At 42.2% G+C, this 14,194-nt stretch overlaps 1 protein-coding gene across 1 annotated transcript in view; it reads right to left on the reverse strand.

Moving 5' to 3' along the window:
• LOC124280322 overlaps positions 1–14,194 on the reverse strand; it is a 100,336-nt gene that overhangs the window by 21,245 nt on the left and 64,897 nt on the right. Inside the window, 2 exon segments of the mRNA XM_046716218.1 lie at positions 10,402–11,033; positions 11,036–12,632. Coding sequence (XP_046572174.1) covers positions 10,402–11,033; positions 11,036–12,632 — 2,229 coding nt within the window.

Consider the following 14,194-nt stretch of genomic DNA (forward strand, 5'->3'; position numbering starts at 1 on the left):
CCCGACACCCTAACACTAATCCCTCCCTCAAGAAACCATTCCCTGCTCGTAACAACCACCTCTCAACATAACACCGACCTCCATGTTACTTCGAAGCTCACCCATCAGTCTTGACAACACAAACACCCCCCTGCCTTCCAGTACCTGTCACTTTATTTCCCAAACCCTGACCAACTACACAAGCAAACCCCTCAGTCTATACCCACTAATCCCCTACGCCTACACGCTCCCTCTCCTGCCCCTGGGGGCTTGTCTCCGGTATGGGGAGGGTCAGAAGTTCGCCTGCCACAAGATGATAAGACCCACAATGCATGTACTACTTCAACAAACCCAGATCTCACAACCCTGCAAAACGAATTGGATCGAGATATGAGAATGTGCCAGCAGCAGAATGATCTCCTACCCGGTGTAATTCTCACAGGGTGAAGAATGAGAAGCATCTTTCACCACTACGCCCTTTCCATAACAATAAGCGAACCAATGTTAGGAATATTAAAAATCATGAGTTTTCACGTGAGAAATATTTATGGTCAAGATGTTTTCATTTTATTTGGGGTGAATACGCGAGTCGCGATACGTACTGTACCGTGACCTATGTATCGTATCGTGACCTTGATGTATCATTTCACCCCATGCTGTCGTAGGATCCTTTCGTACATAAGGGACGCAACCATGGTATTGGGGACCCGTGAAGATCCAGGTTAGAATTGGTCTTCAGTAACCCATGCTTGTCGTAAGAGGCGACTAACGGGATCGGGTGGTCAGGCTCGTTGACTTGGTTGACACATGTCATCGGTTCCCAATTGTGTAGATTGATGCTCATGATGTTGATCACTGGCTTGTCTGGTCCAGACTCGATTATTTACAGACCGCCGCCATATAGCTGTAATATTGCTGAGTGCGGCAAACAACAACATGGTATTGGGTACAATTCTTTGGACACATTCCTCTAGTTTGGACGTTGCTCTACCTGCACTGATAGTGACACAACCCCGGCCTGTGAACACGTGGGGGTTGGGGGTGGGGCTTACATATCTACAGGTATAAACAATCCAGTCTTATCTCCAAGTAGAACCTATTATCATGGGTCTATATTTATTCCAGCATGTGGCTACTTAGTGGAAATTTGAAAAATTGAAATAACATCTGGTTTCTGAGAAGAATTACCTTATCGCAACGAAACATAGTACAGACCATTAAATCGTGTAACACTGCCTCTGTGCATCCTCAGGGCATAAAGGCATGAGGCTTTCACCAGACACGTGTCGTGTTGAAGAAGAAGAAGAAGAACAGCAACAGCAATTTTAATGCGTTAACAAGTTGGTGAAGCTTTCCAGAAATATCACGACACTGGTAGAAATCGACTTAATGTTTAACCCCTATTGGGCAGCGAACCCGGAACTTGGGCGTGAAGAGAGAACGATTTGATCGGAAGGATTTAAGGCTACTCCATCTCCCAAATTAGAACCGTAATTACAATGATTCCCACGCCGATAGCCATTATACAGGTAGTAATAGTTAATATGATTCACTTCAATCCAGTTCGGACAATACCTTGAAACAAAACAGCAGATATGCCCTTCACATATTTTACAAACGGAATAGAACTCGGATCTTTAACATTCGTGTAGATCCGGGATAGAACTGGCATTCAGCAACCGATGCGTGTTGTAAGAGTCGACTAATGGGATGGGGTACCCAGGCTTGCTGAATTGGTTGATACATGTTATCGTATCCCAATTGCTTAGATCGATGCTCATGATGTCAGTCACTGGATTGGCTGACACAGACTGGAGTATTCACAGACAACCGCCATATAGCTGGAATACTGCTGAGCGAACACAAACAAAACAAACGAATCTTTAACCACCAATCTCCACGGGCGCCCGATAAACGTAATACATAATAGTAGTGAAAACATGAGTGAGTGAGTGAATGAGTTTAGTTTTACGCCGCACTCAGCAATATTCCAGCTATATGGCGGCGGTCTGTAACTAATCGAGTCTGGACCAGACAATCCAGTGATCAACAGCATGAGCATCGATCTGCGCAATTGGGAACCTATGACATGTGTCAACCAAGTCAGCGAGCCTGACCACCCGATCCCGTTAGTCGCCTCTTACCACAAGCGTGGGTTACTGAAGATCAATATTCTAACCCGGATCTTCACGGGTCAGTGAAAACATGAAGCGTGTGATGATCATATGATGACCACAAAACGCCTTTACCGTTTTCAGAACGTAAAGAGAAACAAAAAACCTATTTACCAATTAACATTTGCACTGAATTACATAAAATTTAGGAGAACTTGAAATCCTCCGCGGAAAATTACTACAATAATCCCCCAGGCAATACTACCAATACAGGAAGCCGCGTCATTTCCTCAATGTGTTGACCTTGATCAACTGCCCACGGGGCACCGTCGGTTGTCGAGACTCATGGGATATTAAATAGCGTAGGTCACCAATCAATCAGCCAATGACCTCGGTGTGAAATATACAAGGAAACCCCCTTAATCCGGACAAGTCAGTACCTAGGGGTATCGCTCGGAGCTTTTTTCACATACTAGTCAAAAGAAGCCGAAGAACTCAAGCCTTTTCCTGTCGTTGCAGACTGACGACAGTCATGTAAGCGAATCAGGCGTTTTTATTAATTTCATTTTGGCGATGACTTATTAACTATAGTAATATGAAACAACCTAGTGAATTAAAAATAGCAAAAATTTAATTTAAATTTTAAAACCACTAAACTATCATTTTTTTTATTTCTCGACTACTATTTCTTTTCGACTACAAATTCTATTATTTCTACACCACTGGTATTTTTCTTCGAATAGTGTTTCTCTATTATTTCTTGAATTCATTTTCTATTCCGATTTTATTCATCTATTTCTGCACTATTTCTCTCTAGGACATTAGCGCTAAGATAGTCGTAAGTGCCATACATTAACATGAATTTACGACTATCGTAACCCTAAGAGAGCTTCGAAAATCTAGGCCCTGGATCATAACTTCCTGGTAAGCCCAAGAGATGCAACTAAGCACAGCCTATTACGACGTTTCAGAGGACAAAACCACTGGTATTCCCGAGGAACGTAAACGTTTCCTGACACTCATATTATCTATGTACTGCATATGAACGGAAGTGCAAACACTGTTAACATTTACACGTCCGTAATAGCTACAGACAATAACAGATTTGTGACGTCCTAATCTCAGTGTATGTTTCGGTGAACTTGTGAGAGGTTGATCAGAGGCACGCTACAACCCTGTCGGTGCGAAAGAGGTTTAAGTGCAGCAGAGGTCTGAGGTGCCGCAGTGCATTTGCATACTGAATCGCCTTTGTTTCCACTTCAAACTCACTCAAGACAGAGTTTCGTCTTTCCTTGATACACATTCCATTTTAATCATGTTTCTGACATCTTATTATCATTACGATAACATCGTCTAGTCGGTGTATATTTGCTTTTATTTAATGCTAAGATATTTGTTCCTAGAGGTATTATCCTCACTGTAGTAAGTAATATCCTGGATTACAACATGGCAGCCCAATCGGCTATCAAAACATTTAGTTACACAACACTTGCCTTATCAACCAGCGGAAACCACGCATTAATTAATTAACATACTTTAACAACACGCAGTTGCTAATTGCCCTGCGAACACGCCTGGTTTGTGACGTCATTATTAGTCACGTGATCGGATTGCGATGACCTCCCTATCGCTTGGTTGGATAACTTGCGTAAGAATATGGCAGTCTTGGTGTGAGTTTGACTAAGAGATACTTGTAATCATCCAATTATTACTTGAAATTAATCCCTGTACATATTTATGTTGCAAAAACATTATATACCCAGTGACTATGCTTGAGACAATAAGCTTTAGAATATGTTGTTGGCTACATCATCAACAAAAGCCCAAATTCTTCAAACTTCCTTCAGTTTCAAGTTATGTTATATTTGGGATTACACTTTCTCAGTAAAGTACAAATTCTAGTACTTTTTGGGGTTGAGTCCCATCCGGGATTCGAACGCCTTAACCACTAGGCTACCCCACCGCCCCAGTCTGGAAGGGGATTTTACGATGAAATTCAGAGACACCATGTGTCCTATCTACAGGTTGCATCTGCACCTGACACAGTATGTATTAGAATCGGAAAGTGTTTGTCGCCTAACGTCTCACTCAGCAACACACCCCTGCCAAACATGTTTGAAACGACCTGTAAACAATTGAGTCTGGACCAGACAATCCAGTGATCGGTATTATGGCCAATGAGCTACATAGTTGGGGGGCACGAATCCACACTTTGAATGAGTTTAGTTTTACACTGCTTTAACAATGTTCCAGCAATATCAGGGCGGGCTTCACACATTGTACCCATGTTGGGAATCAAACCAGTTCTTCGGCGTGACGAGTGAACACTTCAACTACTGGGCTACCCCACCGCCCCGTCACGCTTTGAACCAAGCAGCCAAGACTGACTCCCCGATCCATCTAAGAATATGGCAGTGGACAGATCTGGACACACTCTGGAATTGTCACAGTATGGGACAGCACCTCGCATCAAGTCGACAGCATGTCGCCAAGCTAATGCGGACAGGATCACAATTTCAATAAAACCACCTTCAAATACATTCATTAAATGTAGGCGACATCGCGGAAGGCCCGTGCAAATCCTCGCACAGCAGTAGGAATGAATGGTAATCTCTGCATTTAACTGGCTGTTCTATGGGTAATAAATAACAATGACGTGACTCGAACCTAACTCGAGTTGAGTAGTTTGGAAGGCAGAATCCTCATTTCAAACAAACATGTCCGATATAAAAAGTTACCATTTTCAGATTGTACAGAATAAACAAAAAACGAAAGTCTGCGATGACTCATTTTTTCAATTAACCAAAACGATCAATTCATTGTTTCAAGGTTGCATCTTCAGTTTTGTTCGAACTAAGCCCGATGAATCAATGACCCGGAACCACAATCACAGTTGACCTCCCATATCATATCCACACAACTAAACGTGTCTACAAGCAACTAAACCACGGGAGCAACAAAGGGTCAAAGGTGAGGTTACATCTACGCATTGAATGACTTTACCACAGAATGAAACAAATATTTTCCACTTGACTGCTGTGTTTCCAAAACGGGGGAATGTTTGGGACGCGTGAATAATGTATATAAAATATTGGTAGTTAAAGATACAATAGACTATTTGTATTTGAAAAGATACAAAGTCACTGTTATTGAATATAGACGTGATAAACATAGCTATGCATAAATATATCAAGACGGTGTATATCGCATAGAGGATCGTATATTCCATACATATGTTAAACAGAAAGATTTGTTGAGTCAGGGGCTATATGGTCTATAGAGACAAAATGGTCACTAACTTAGGAAAACTAGGTCAACTTGGAAATAAGTTATTTTCTTCTTAATTGGGATTTTTCAAAAACTCTAAATTCACACGAAGTTTAAAATTGTACTTATGTCTCCAAACCCCTGAAATTAGTTAACAGGTCTCGTTTATCTTCATAAAATTGGAGAGGGTAATTTTGCCATGAATTTGTTAATTTATAAACAAATTTTCAAATGCCAATAATCAGGCTTCTGAGCAGGGTAAGATATATCTATGCGAATGTTTTTACAATATTTGGAAATAGAATTACAAATATTTATAATCTTCAGCTTTGCGTTCCCGATTCAAGAAATGGAAATATAATGTAACATGACTGTGAACTTCAAAAGTAAGTGAGTCATATAAACACATTTTCTATCATAGTCTTTATAGTCTTTTCTATTATATTATTTTCGCTTAAAATTACATTTAATGTTTAAATTGTTTTTAAAAAGTCAAACGTTTTCCATCACAGATTAGAGTCACATAGAGTCTCCGATAAACGTCATAATATAAAAATGCATATAGGACTATTAATGAACCATGATGGAAGTGAGAATGGGCTACTGGACCCCAGAAGATGAAAAAACTTCATTTGTTTAATTGTTTTATAATAAAACCATATGATCCAGATAGACTACATCACATATGTGATTGTACATGATACAATTAAAGGAAATTCTTTAAACTAAATATATCATTAGTGTCCACATATATACTACTCAACAGAAATGAGGGAACACCCATATTCGTTTATATTTTAACTGCTTATCTGCCATTCAGTGAAAGAGCAGAGGTGACAGAATAGAGAGTAATTTGACAGAATCTTGTGGTCTTAACTTTTGAGTAGCACATACCTACAAATTGCAACCAGGAAATAAAGAAGTTATAGAACACGTTCTTTCCCATGTTTTAAACTCCCATTTAAATAACACAGGCGACAGATAAATAACAGTGATGTGAAATAACACAGGTGTCAGATAAATAACAGTGATGTGAAATAACACAGGTGTCAGATAAATAACAGTGATATGAAATAATTGGATGATCTTAACTTCTTTTGTATATAGATGCAGCCGGGATATCAGAATCTGACTCCCTAACAATATATTTTCAAGCCGTACCTGTCTCCACTGTGAACCTCGAGTCACTGTGTATTACACGTAATATCCAAGCTCATCCCGATGATATATCTCTGTATATTCCCCACGTGTGATATCAGTCTATAGTCCATGGTGATACATTGATGTATATTTCAGTCTATATTCGGCTACACTGACAACCCATGTCAACTGGCAAGTCAGTCATCAATCCCGCCTGGTTCCAGGCCCAACCACACTCTCACGGACCGTACAAGATTATAGATACACTCGATCCGGGCGGGCCATAAAATCAACACGGTCCATGACTTTCTCAGAAAGCAAACGCTCAGTAAGATTTAATTGTGCACGTTCGTTCCGACTGGTTACCTATATCGTACGTCCCTGAACGTGGTTATGAATCTATATTAAATGTTTCAAAACATCTGCGTTATTTTTGCTTGATATGAAATCATTTAAAACAACACAGCCCCAAATCTGGATCGGTATGATCAAATTATGTCACCTGTCAATCAATTAAAGCTAGTGGTCTCATTGCGTGGGTGAAAGTTCGCTGACCCACGAATGCGCGTTATACATAACTGGACCCGTCAATGATGAACGTTATTGGCCATTAGTGATGCAAGGGGTACTAATAGCCTGTCGCGTTACACGACATTAGTGTCAGTGAGCATGCACGTGCGTCACATAGACATACACATACCTACACACATTTACACCAGGGAGTGGTCCACGAAATCTCGTGTGTATGTCTTTAATTCACTGTTCCTCGCAAGCAAGATGTTGTGCCATGTTGTTCTGTTTAAATGAGCCGATATAAGGGAGAATTGTTTTACACCGCATATAGCAATAATCCAACAATATCAGGACGTTGAATACCAGCACTCCTTAACACAAAGTATCCTAGTCTGTCCTCGAGAATATATTTTAAAATGAATCCAACCCAACCTGCAATGATTTGGCAAATTTAGAATTGGTATTGTCATTGGTTTATTTGGATTTTCTTACATTTTGAAGACATTTTGTATTTAAAGGGTCGGTTGGGTAGCCTAGTGGTTAAAGCGTTCGCTCGTCACGCTTAAGACCAGGGTTCAATTTCCCACCTGGGTACAATGTATGAAGCCCATTTCTTGTGTCCGGTGATATTGCTGGAAATATTGCTAAAAGCGGCATAAAACTAAAATCAGCCACTCTCTCAATTATATTTTAAATCGGGAAACTATATTTCTGGTTTGTCTAATTGTACCAATGTGCCTTCGGGATGTCGATCAAACGCTTTAACCGCTGTGACACCCATCAGCCCCCGCTGTGACACCCATACATCTGTACTACAAATCTTTTTTCGGGGATAGCGTTCACGACATATGGTACAATTTATCAAATCGATTACTTGTGTCCCAAGTTGTGAAATTATAGCGTTATTGCTACAGCTGGCGTTAACAGTCTTTCCTGAACGTTAGGATATTGTCGTTATAGTGTGCGTAAGTATATTTAAACGCGATATCCCAACAATAATATGACGGGGAACAACATAAATAGACTGCAAACATTGTTGCATGCCCGTTGTCGTGCAACCCACCAATGCAGACCGATGCCGAAGCCAGCCAACTGTACGCCAAGAGTTTCATAAAATACTGTTCTATCTTCAACTCCATTTTCAGATACCCGTGCAGGTCCGGCTTAGAATACTGGGCCTAGACTTTCGAAGCTCTCTTAGCGCTAAGATAGTCGTAAGTGCCATTCATTAACAATAACTTATAATTACGACTATCTTAGCGCTAAGAGAGCTTCGAAAATCTAAGCTCTGATTTCAGTAACCCATGCTTGTCGTAAGAGGCGACTAACGGGATCGGGTGGTCAGGCTCGTTGACTTGGTTGACACATGTCATCGGTTCCCAATTGCGCAGATCGATGCTCATGCTGTTGATCACTGGATTGTCTGGTCCAGACTCGATTATTTACAGACCGCCGCCATATAGCTGGAATATTGCTGAGTGCGGCGTAAAACTAAACTCACTCATTCACCTTTTTCAGTAGCACATAGCAAACTACTTAAAGCATCCTAATTTATTTGTAAATCTATGTAAATAATCTTTCGCCAGGACCTTGTACTCTCCTATGGAGGAAATAAAAGAATATATGTGTGGGTTATGGAACCCGGGTCGTCAGCGTGACAAGCGAATGCTTTAACCACTATCCCTCGGTATATTGTGACAAGGGTCCTCCCGCTCTAGCCTAAGCTTTAGGACGATCTTTAGTACATGTTTAAACATCGGAAGTACGACCGTGACGTGGACCTCAGCGCGTGCTATCAGCTACTAACTTGTAAGGATTAGGCTTGATGATTTTCGGCTCTGCTCATGATGTTGATCACTGGATTTTCTGGTCCGGACTCAATTATTTAAAGACCGCCGCCAAATAGCAGGAATATTGCTGGGTGCGGCGTAAAACTTAACTCACGCACTCACTCAGTATTCACTCACCCAAACATTTTACGAGTCCATAAGTGACAGGCTCATTTGTTATCGAAATTCAAGTTTGGTTTAAACCCATTTTGAAAAGAACGTCAGTTATTTCATGACGAGCCATTTCAAGGCCGGAGTAAAGTCCAGTCTCTGAACCCATGTCTCGCCTTCCTGGTATTATGAACATATACAAATACTTAGTGTACCTCTAACACAATGCGCGGCACATCAAAGCCGGTGTAAGAAAGAGTCACGACATGGAAACACCATTGTAACGACTTGCTATTGTGTACCCGAGAATGTGAAGCAATTTCCTGGAATTATTTCCTCAACATTTACAGGCCCTTGAAACCACTATAACGGGTGTTTGTGGGTCTTTACGGCGTCACATGTGTGCATCCATTGTGTGCTGTGGTCTATGGCGTACATACGGTAATAACACCAGGGGCACCCGCGTGGGAATGTTTCCCTTTCATAATATTTGGATTTAATTAAGTTCAGCGTGGTTAATTTTATATGTTTATTTCGAACTGGTTAATACCCTACGTCTAAGGAATGCTCGAGACATCAAAACTAGGTACATACATTTCTGGTTCGGCTCCTTCAAAATAGTGTTTGTTCATTAAGATGAGATACGCACGGCAGTTGACCATTCAGAAAGGAGTTATGTCCCCTTGAACTCTCGGTGCGGTGATACAGATTCGAATGAAGTGTTGTAAAATACCTAACTTGTGAACGATGAATTTAACAAATCAAGATCAGATCACACATGACCATTGACGCGAGGTGAGGTTGTCGACGACCACAGAGAAACGTTTATTCATAAGTGAGAATATGTATAATACAAGTTATCGATCATGAATTCTGTCAACAGCTTGGGTTAAAACAAAGGCGTATTTTCTTAAAAGATCACTCGATCACATTCGGTCATTGTTTCACACATCAAGGCAGGGTGGTGTCTGAGATATTTCTATTTTTGGAGACTGTTCATAATTTATGGCTAGGGGGAGTGATGATGATTTAAGGGTGGGTCACCCATTTTGTTTTGAGGAGCTGGGGGTTTTCAGCAATTTTGTACATAAAAATATGTTTAAAATTATGCTTAGAAATTGTTGAGGGGAGGGGGTGTCATTGATGGGGTGGGTGACATGAAGGGTGTTTCACTGATATTTGTGCATGAAGGTGGGTCACTTATTTGTGCATTTATTTTTTTTTTTTGGGGGGTCATTCACATTGTACATGCTTCTCCATAAAAATCATCATCAATCCCCCGAGCCATAAATTATGAACGGTCCCTTATCATTTTTCAAAGACATACATTTTGTTAGAGCCGAACTAAGGTTTCAAGTCCCACAAAACCCAAGACAAATTATTTTTACCAGTAATTTCATTAAACTGTTTACCCAAAAAACAGAATCACAAGAAAAAGCGTTTCTTACCTGTTTTCGGCAAAATGTATTGTCATCATCGTGGATGACAAGCAGCGACCCTTCTCCTTCCGCCCGGCACACTTCCCGGTCATACAGCGCCCCCTCGCCCCTACCCCTCCTCCCCTTCCGCAGCTTAGCTCGTATCACCTGGAACAGGTACCCCTTGTCCTTGCCCCACAGGTACGAGACGCTGGGGTCATGTTTGGGTGTGACGTCGTTATAACGGTTATAGGGAGCTTCATTGGTAGAGCTTTGACTTGAGTTGTCCCAGTCGTCTGCTGATTCTGTACTGTCCAGACGACCCGTGACGTCACTTCCGGCAAAGTCATACATCCCAGGAATATAGTCCTGAGCATCCGTTGAATGTGTCGTTGAGTTGAGAGCAAGGTTAGTGCTGAATGTATGGTAATTGTCAGTAATGTCAGTATGACTAGAAGCCATTGACATAGCACTGAGCGCGCTGTCAACGCTGTAGTTACAATCGGACGTACTTTCTAATGCCAGATTATCGTCTGCCTGAATTCTACACGCCTCCATCTGAAGTGTCTGTAACCACCGTGAAAGATCCGACTCCTCCTGTGCACAAAGGTAAATGCTCTTACAATGATTCTGTGAGAGTTTAAACACATACAACTTTTTGTTCCTTTTTCTGGCTCCGTTACGTAGGAAACGGTGCTCTGAGTCAAGATGACAGCTATCATGGGACTCTCGCCACCATTCTGAGACTTGAACCCATAGAAACATCCCCTGCTCACGGCACACCACACTTTAATCCACCTCATCATAAACTTGTATTGCAAATGCCCACTTATCCTAATATCGTTCAGGTCCCTGAGTCTCAGGCCAGGAGTTCTTGAAGAGTGTGTTGGCTTCTCCCCACCAAACACCTTGTCTTTCAGGTCCGAGGCCCTTCGTCTGATGCTAGATCCTAAACCATTGGAAGATTTTCCTGAATCCCAGGACCTCGATAAAAATGATTGAGAAGAGACTGGTCGTGATAACAGAGAAGTATCCAGTACGTCAGAGTTGGGGGAATCGGGGATATTCAGAGATTTGGTTTCATCCAGAGAACGACTATCACCAGTGGCTGCCCTCTCAGCACTTCGGGATCTTTTTCTTTTCAAAAGGCTGTCCAAACTCCCAAAGGACTTCAGTTTCAGAAACGACCTTGACTTTTTAGGCTGCTTTTGAGCTTCCATAATGTGAAGACCTTTCACTGGGGCGACTTTTGGATCATCGGTTTCTTTGCGTAAACGTTTTCTAAAGTCAGAATCACTCAGATCACTGTCCCTCAGAGACATGGAAATCATGCTCATCCTTCTTGAGCGTGTGGGGGATGGGTAGTAGCTCCCGTTAGCTGGCGGGAACACAGAGTCATCAGCACTGTCCCAACCATCAGAGTCTCGACTTTGGTTAGCACAGTTGTCAAACACAGCTATATCACACGCCCTGGTCAGGACATCTACCCACTCGTCCAGGTTAGTCTTACACTTCACCCCGAACAAGTACTTCCGCCTTATGCTCACGTTTTCAATATAGAACTGATACCTGTCCACACCTGTGATTGTCTTGGTGTTCTCGTCACAGTCTTTGCTTCCTACACTGTCTCTTTTAGCACTGTTAAAAACGAGAGACCTGACCCGGCAGCCGGGTAGGAAGATCACGTCCTTGGAAGTCTCAGCAGTGTCGGATTGAAACACACAAAACAGCATGTCAGCTACAACACACCAAACCTTCTCCCCTCTAAGCTGATCCAACAGCCACCCTGACCGGTCAGGGTTCGTTACCTCACACGAGGACACTTGCCTGGGGGAGGGGGGACTGGTTTTGGGGAGTGGGGGAGGGGGAGGAGCCTGTCTTGTCTTGGGACTAGCTGATTTGGGTTTCTGCACGTTGCTATTATGGGAAGGTGACTGATCACAAGAGCGACTCTGGCCGTTGATCTTTGGGGATTTTTCTGAGGTCATACTTGGCTCTTCTCGTAGTGTGATTCTGTCGGCGGACATTGACAGGCCATTGATTCGTCTTGGTCTATCATGCACCATACTGTTCCTCTTCAATGAGCTGCCGGATCTGAGAGTTGGACCTTGTTGTGAAGGGGAAGGGCACAGGTGCCCGTTCATTCTGAGACCAGGAGGGGGTGACGGACAGGGGGGCGTGGTGTTACACAGCCTCCAGGATCGAGTGGGCAATGGAGAATAGGCATCTACATCATCGTCGTCGTCATCATCAGAGTCATTCTGAAAAATATAACAGAGTTGTAGTTTAGTGATGTTAAAATTGAATGCAATAAGTGGACTAAGGAACGTGTGTTGTTTAGAACCACACTTAGCAAATGGCAAGCTACAAAACGACTGACTCAAGACGGGAAAACCGGTGATTGATATTATGAGCACCGAGTGTACGGTGGCATCTGATCAACCAAGTCACCGAGTCTCACTAGATCCAATGTAGTCTCCCAAAAGAAGCAATGCATTACTGGGAACCGAGTCTCACTTGATCCAATGAGTGAGTGAGTATGGTTTTATGCCGCTTCAAACAATTAACCCACGTGGGAAATTGAACCCAGGTTTTCAGCGCGACGAGCGGATGCTTTTAACCTACTACCAGGCTGAAGCCCCACCGTCCCTGATCCAATCCATTTACTGGGAACAGACAGGACCAACAAGTACCTAACGTCTTTGGTAACGATGGGAGTCGACCTTCCGCTTTCTATCTGGTGGATCTGGTGGAGAGACAAGTTATGTGTTGTGTGTTGTTGTTGTGGTGGTGGTGGTAGTGGTTTTGCTGTTGTTGTGTTGTTGGTGTTGTTATTTTTGTTGGTGGTGGTTACGACGTCGTCGTCCTCGTAGTAGTAGTAGTAGTAGTAGTAGTAGTAGTAGTAGTAGTAGTAGTAGTAGTAGGTGGTGGTGGTGGTGGTGGTGGTGGTAGTGACTACTAAAAAACTGCTAAAAGATCGAAAGGTTTTTTGAGCGAAAATAATCAGTTTTTACTATGACTTGACTGTCAAAACAAAGACTATTTTCAATGTTTGTGTCACATAAACTGAATATTTTAATACAAATCGAATGTAACAAGCTATATATAGTTCCCTTGCCTACCAAACGTCTATCTCCCAAATCTTCACTCACTCACTCAAACTCCTATAATCGTACTTCCGGTGTTGAAAAACGTTCACGAGCCAGCTTTACATAACGAGTTGCTGAGCTATGTTGTAACACACCATAATCCGTTTACATAATCCGGATTAGGATTGGTTCATGCATGACGTTCAGTCTGTAAACTGGATTACACAGAAAGGATTACCCCAGGATTACACCTAAACCCTTTCCAGCTTCCGTATATTTTAGAGTGCTTTAAGTTCGCGACAACTGCACATTGTCTTGAAGCTGGAAATACATTGTTTCCTATATGTGCATTATAAATACCACTGCAATTACCAATTATAACAGTAACAGCAGCAATGATAAGGAAACTAATAATTCTGATGATGATGTTTTAGGACCTCGTGGGACGGCTTCACGCGTAGGATTAATGGGTGACATTATTTGCACTCACTCACTCACTCACCCACCCACCACATAGCATGTCACTGCGAGGATTTGCGAGGATTTTACGAGGACGTGTCTTTGCGAGGATTACAGATTTTAAAAAAATGTTTTTGAGATGACCCCCGATTCGAAATGCTTCACAGTACAATACACCATGTATTGAAGTTCGAGTCGGGGGTCATCTCAATTTTTTTTGTAATCTTTAATCCTCGCAAAGGCACGAGGGCCTGTGGTCACCAGTTCTCTTTGTA

The sequence above is a fragment of the Haliotis rubra genome, unplaced genomic scaffold (genome assembly GCF_003918875.1).
Source record: "Haliotis rubra isolate DU_JTF1 unplaced genomic scaffold, ASM391887v1 Scf265, whole genome shotgun sequence".
NCBI classification, from domain to species: domain Eukaryota; kingdom Metazoa; phylum Mollusca; class Gastropoda; order Lepetellida; family Haliotidae; genus Haliotis; species Haliotis rubra.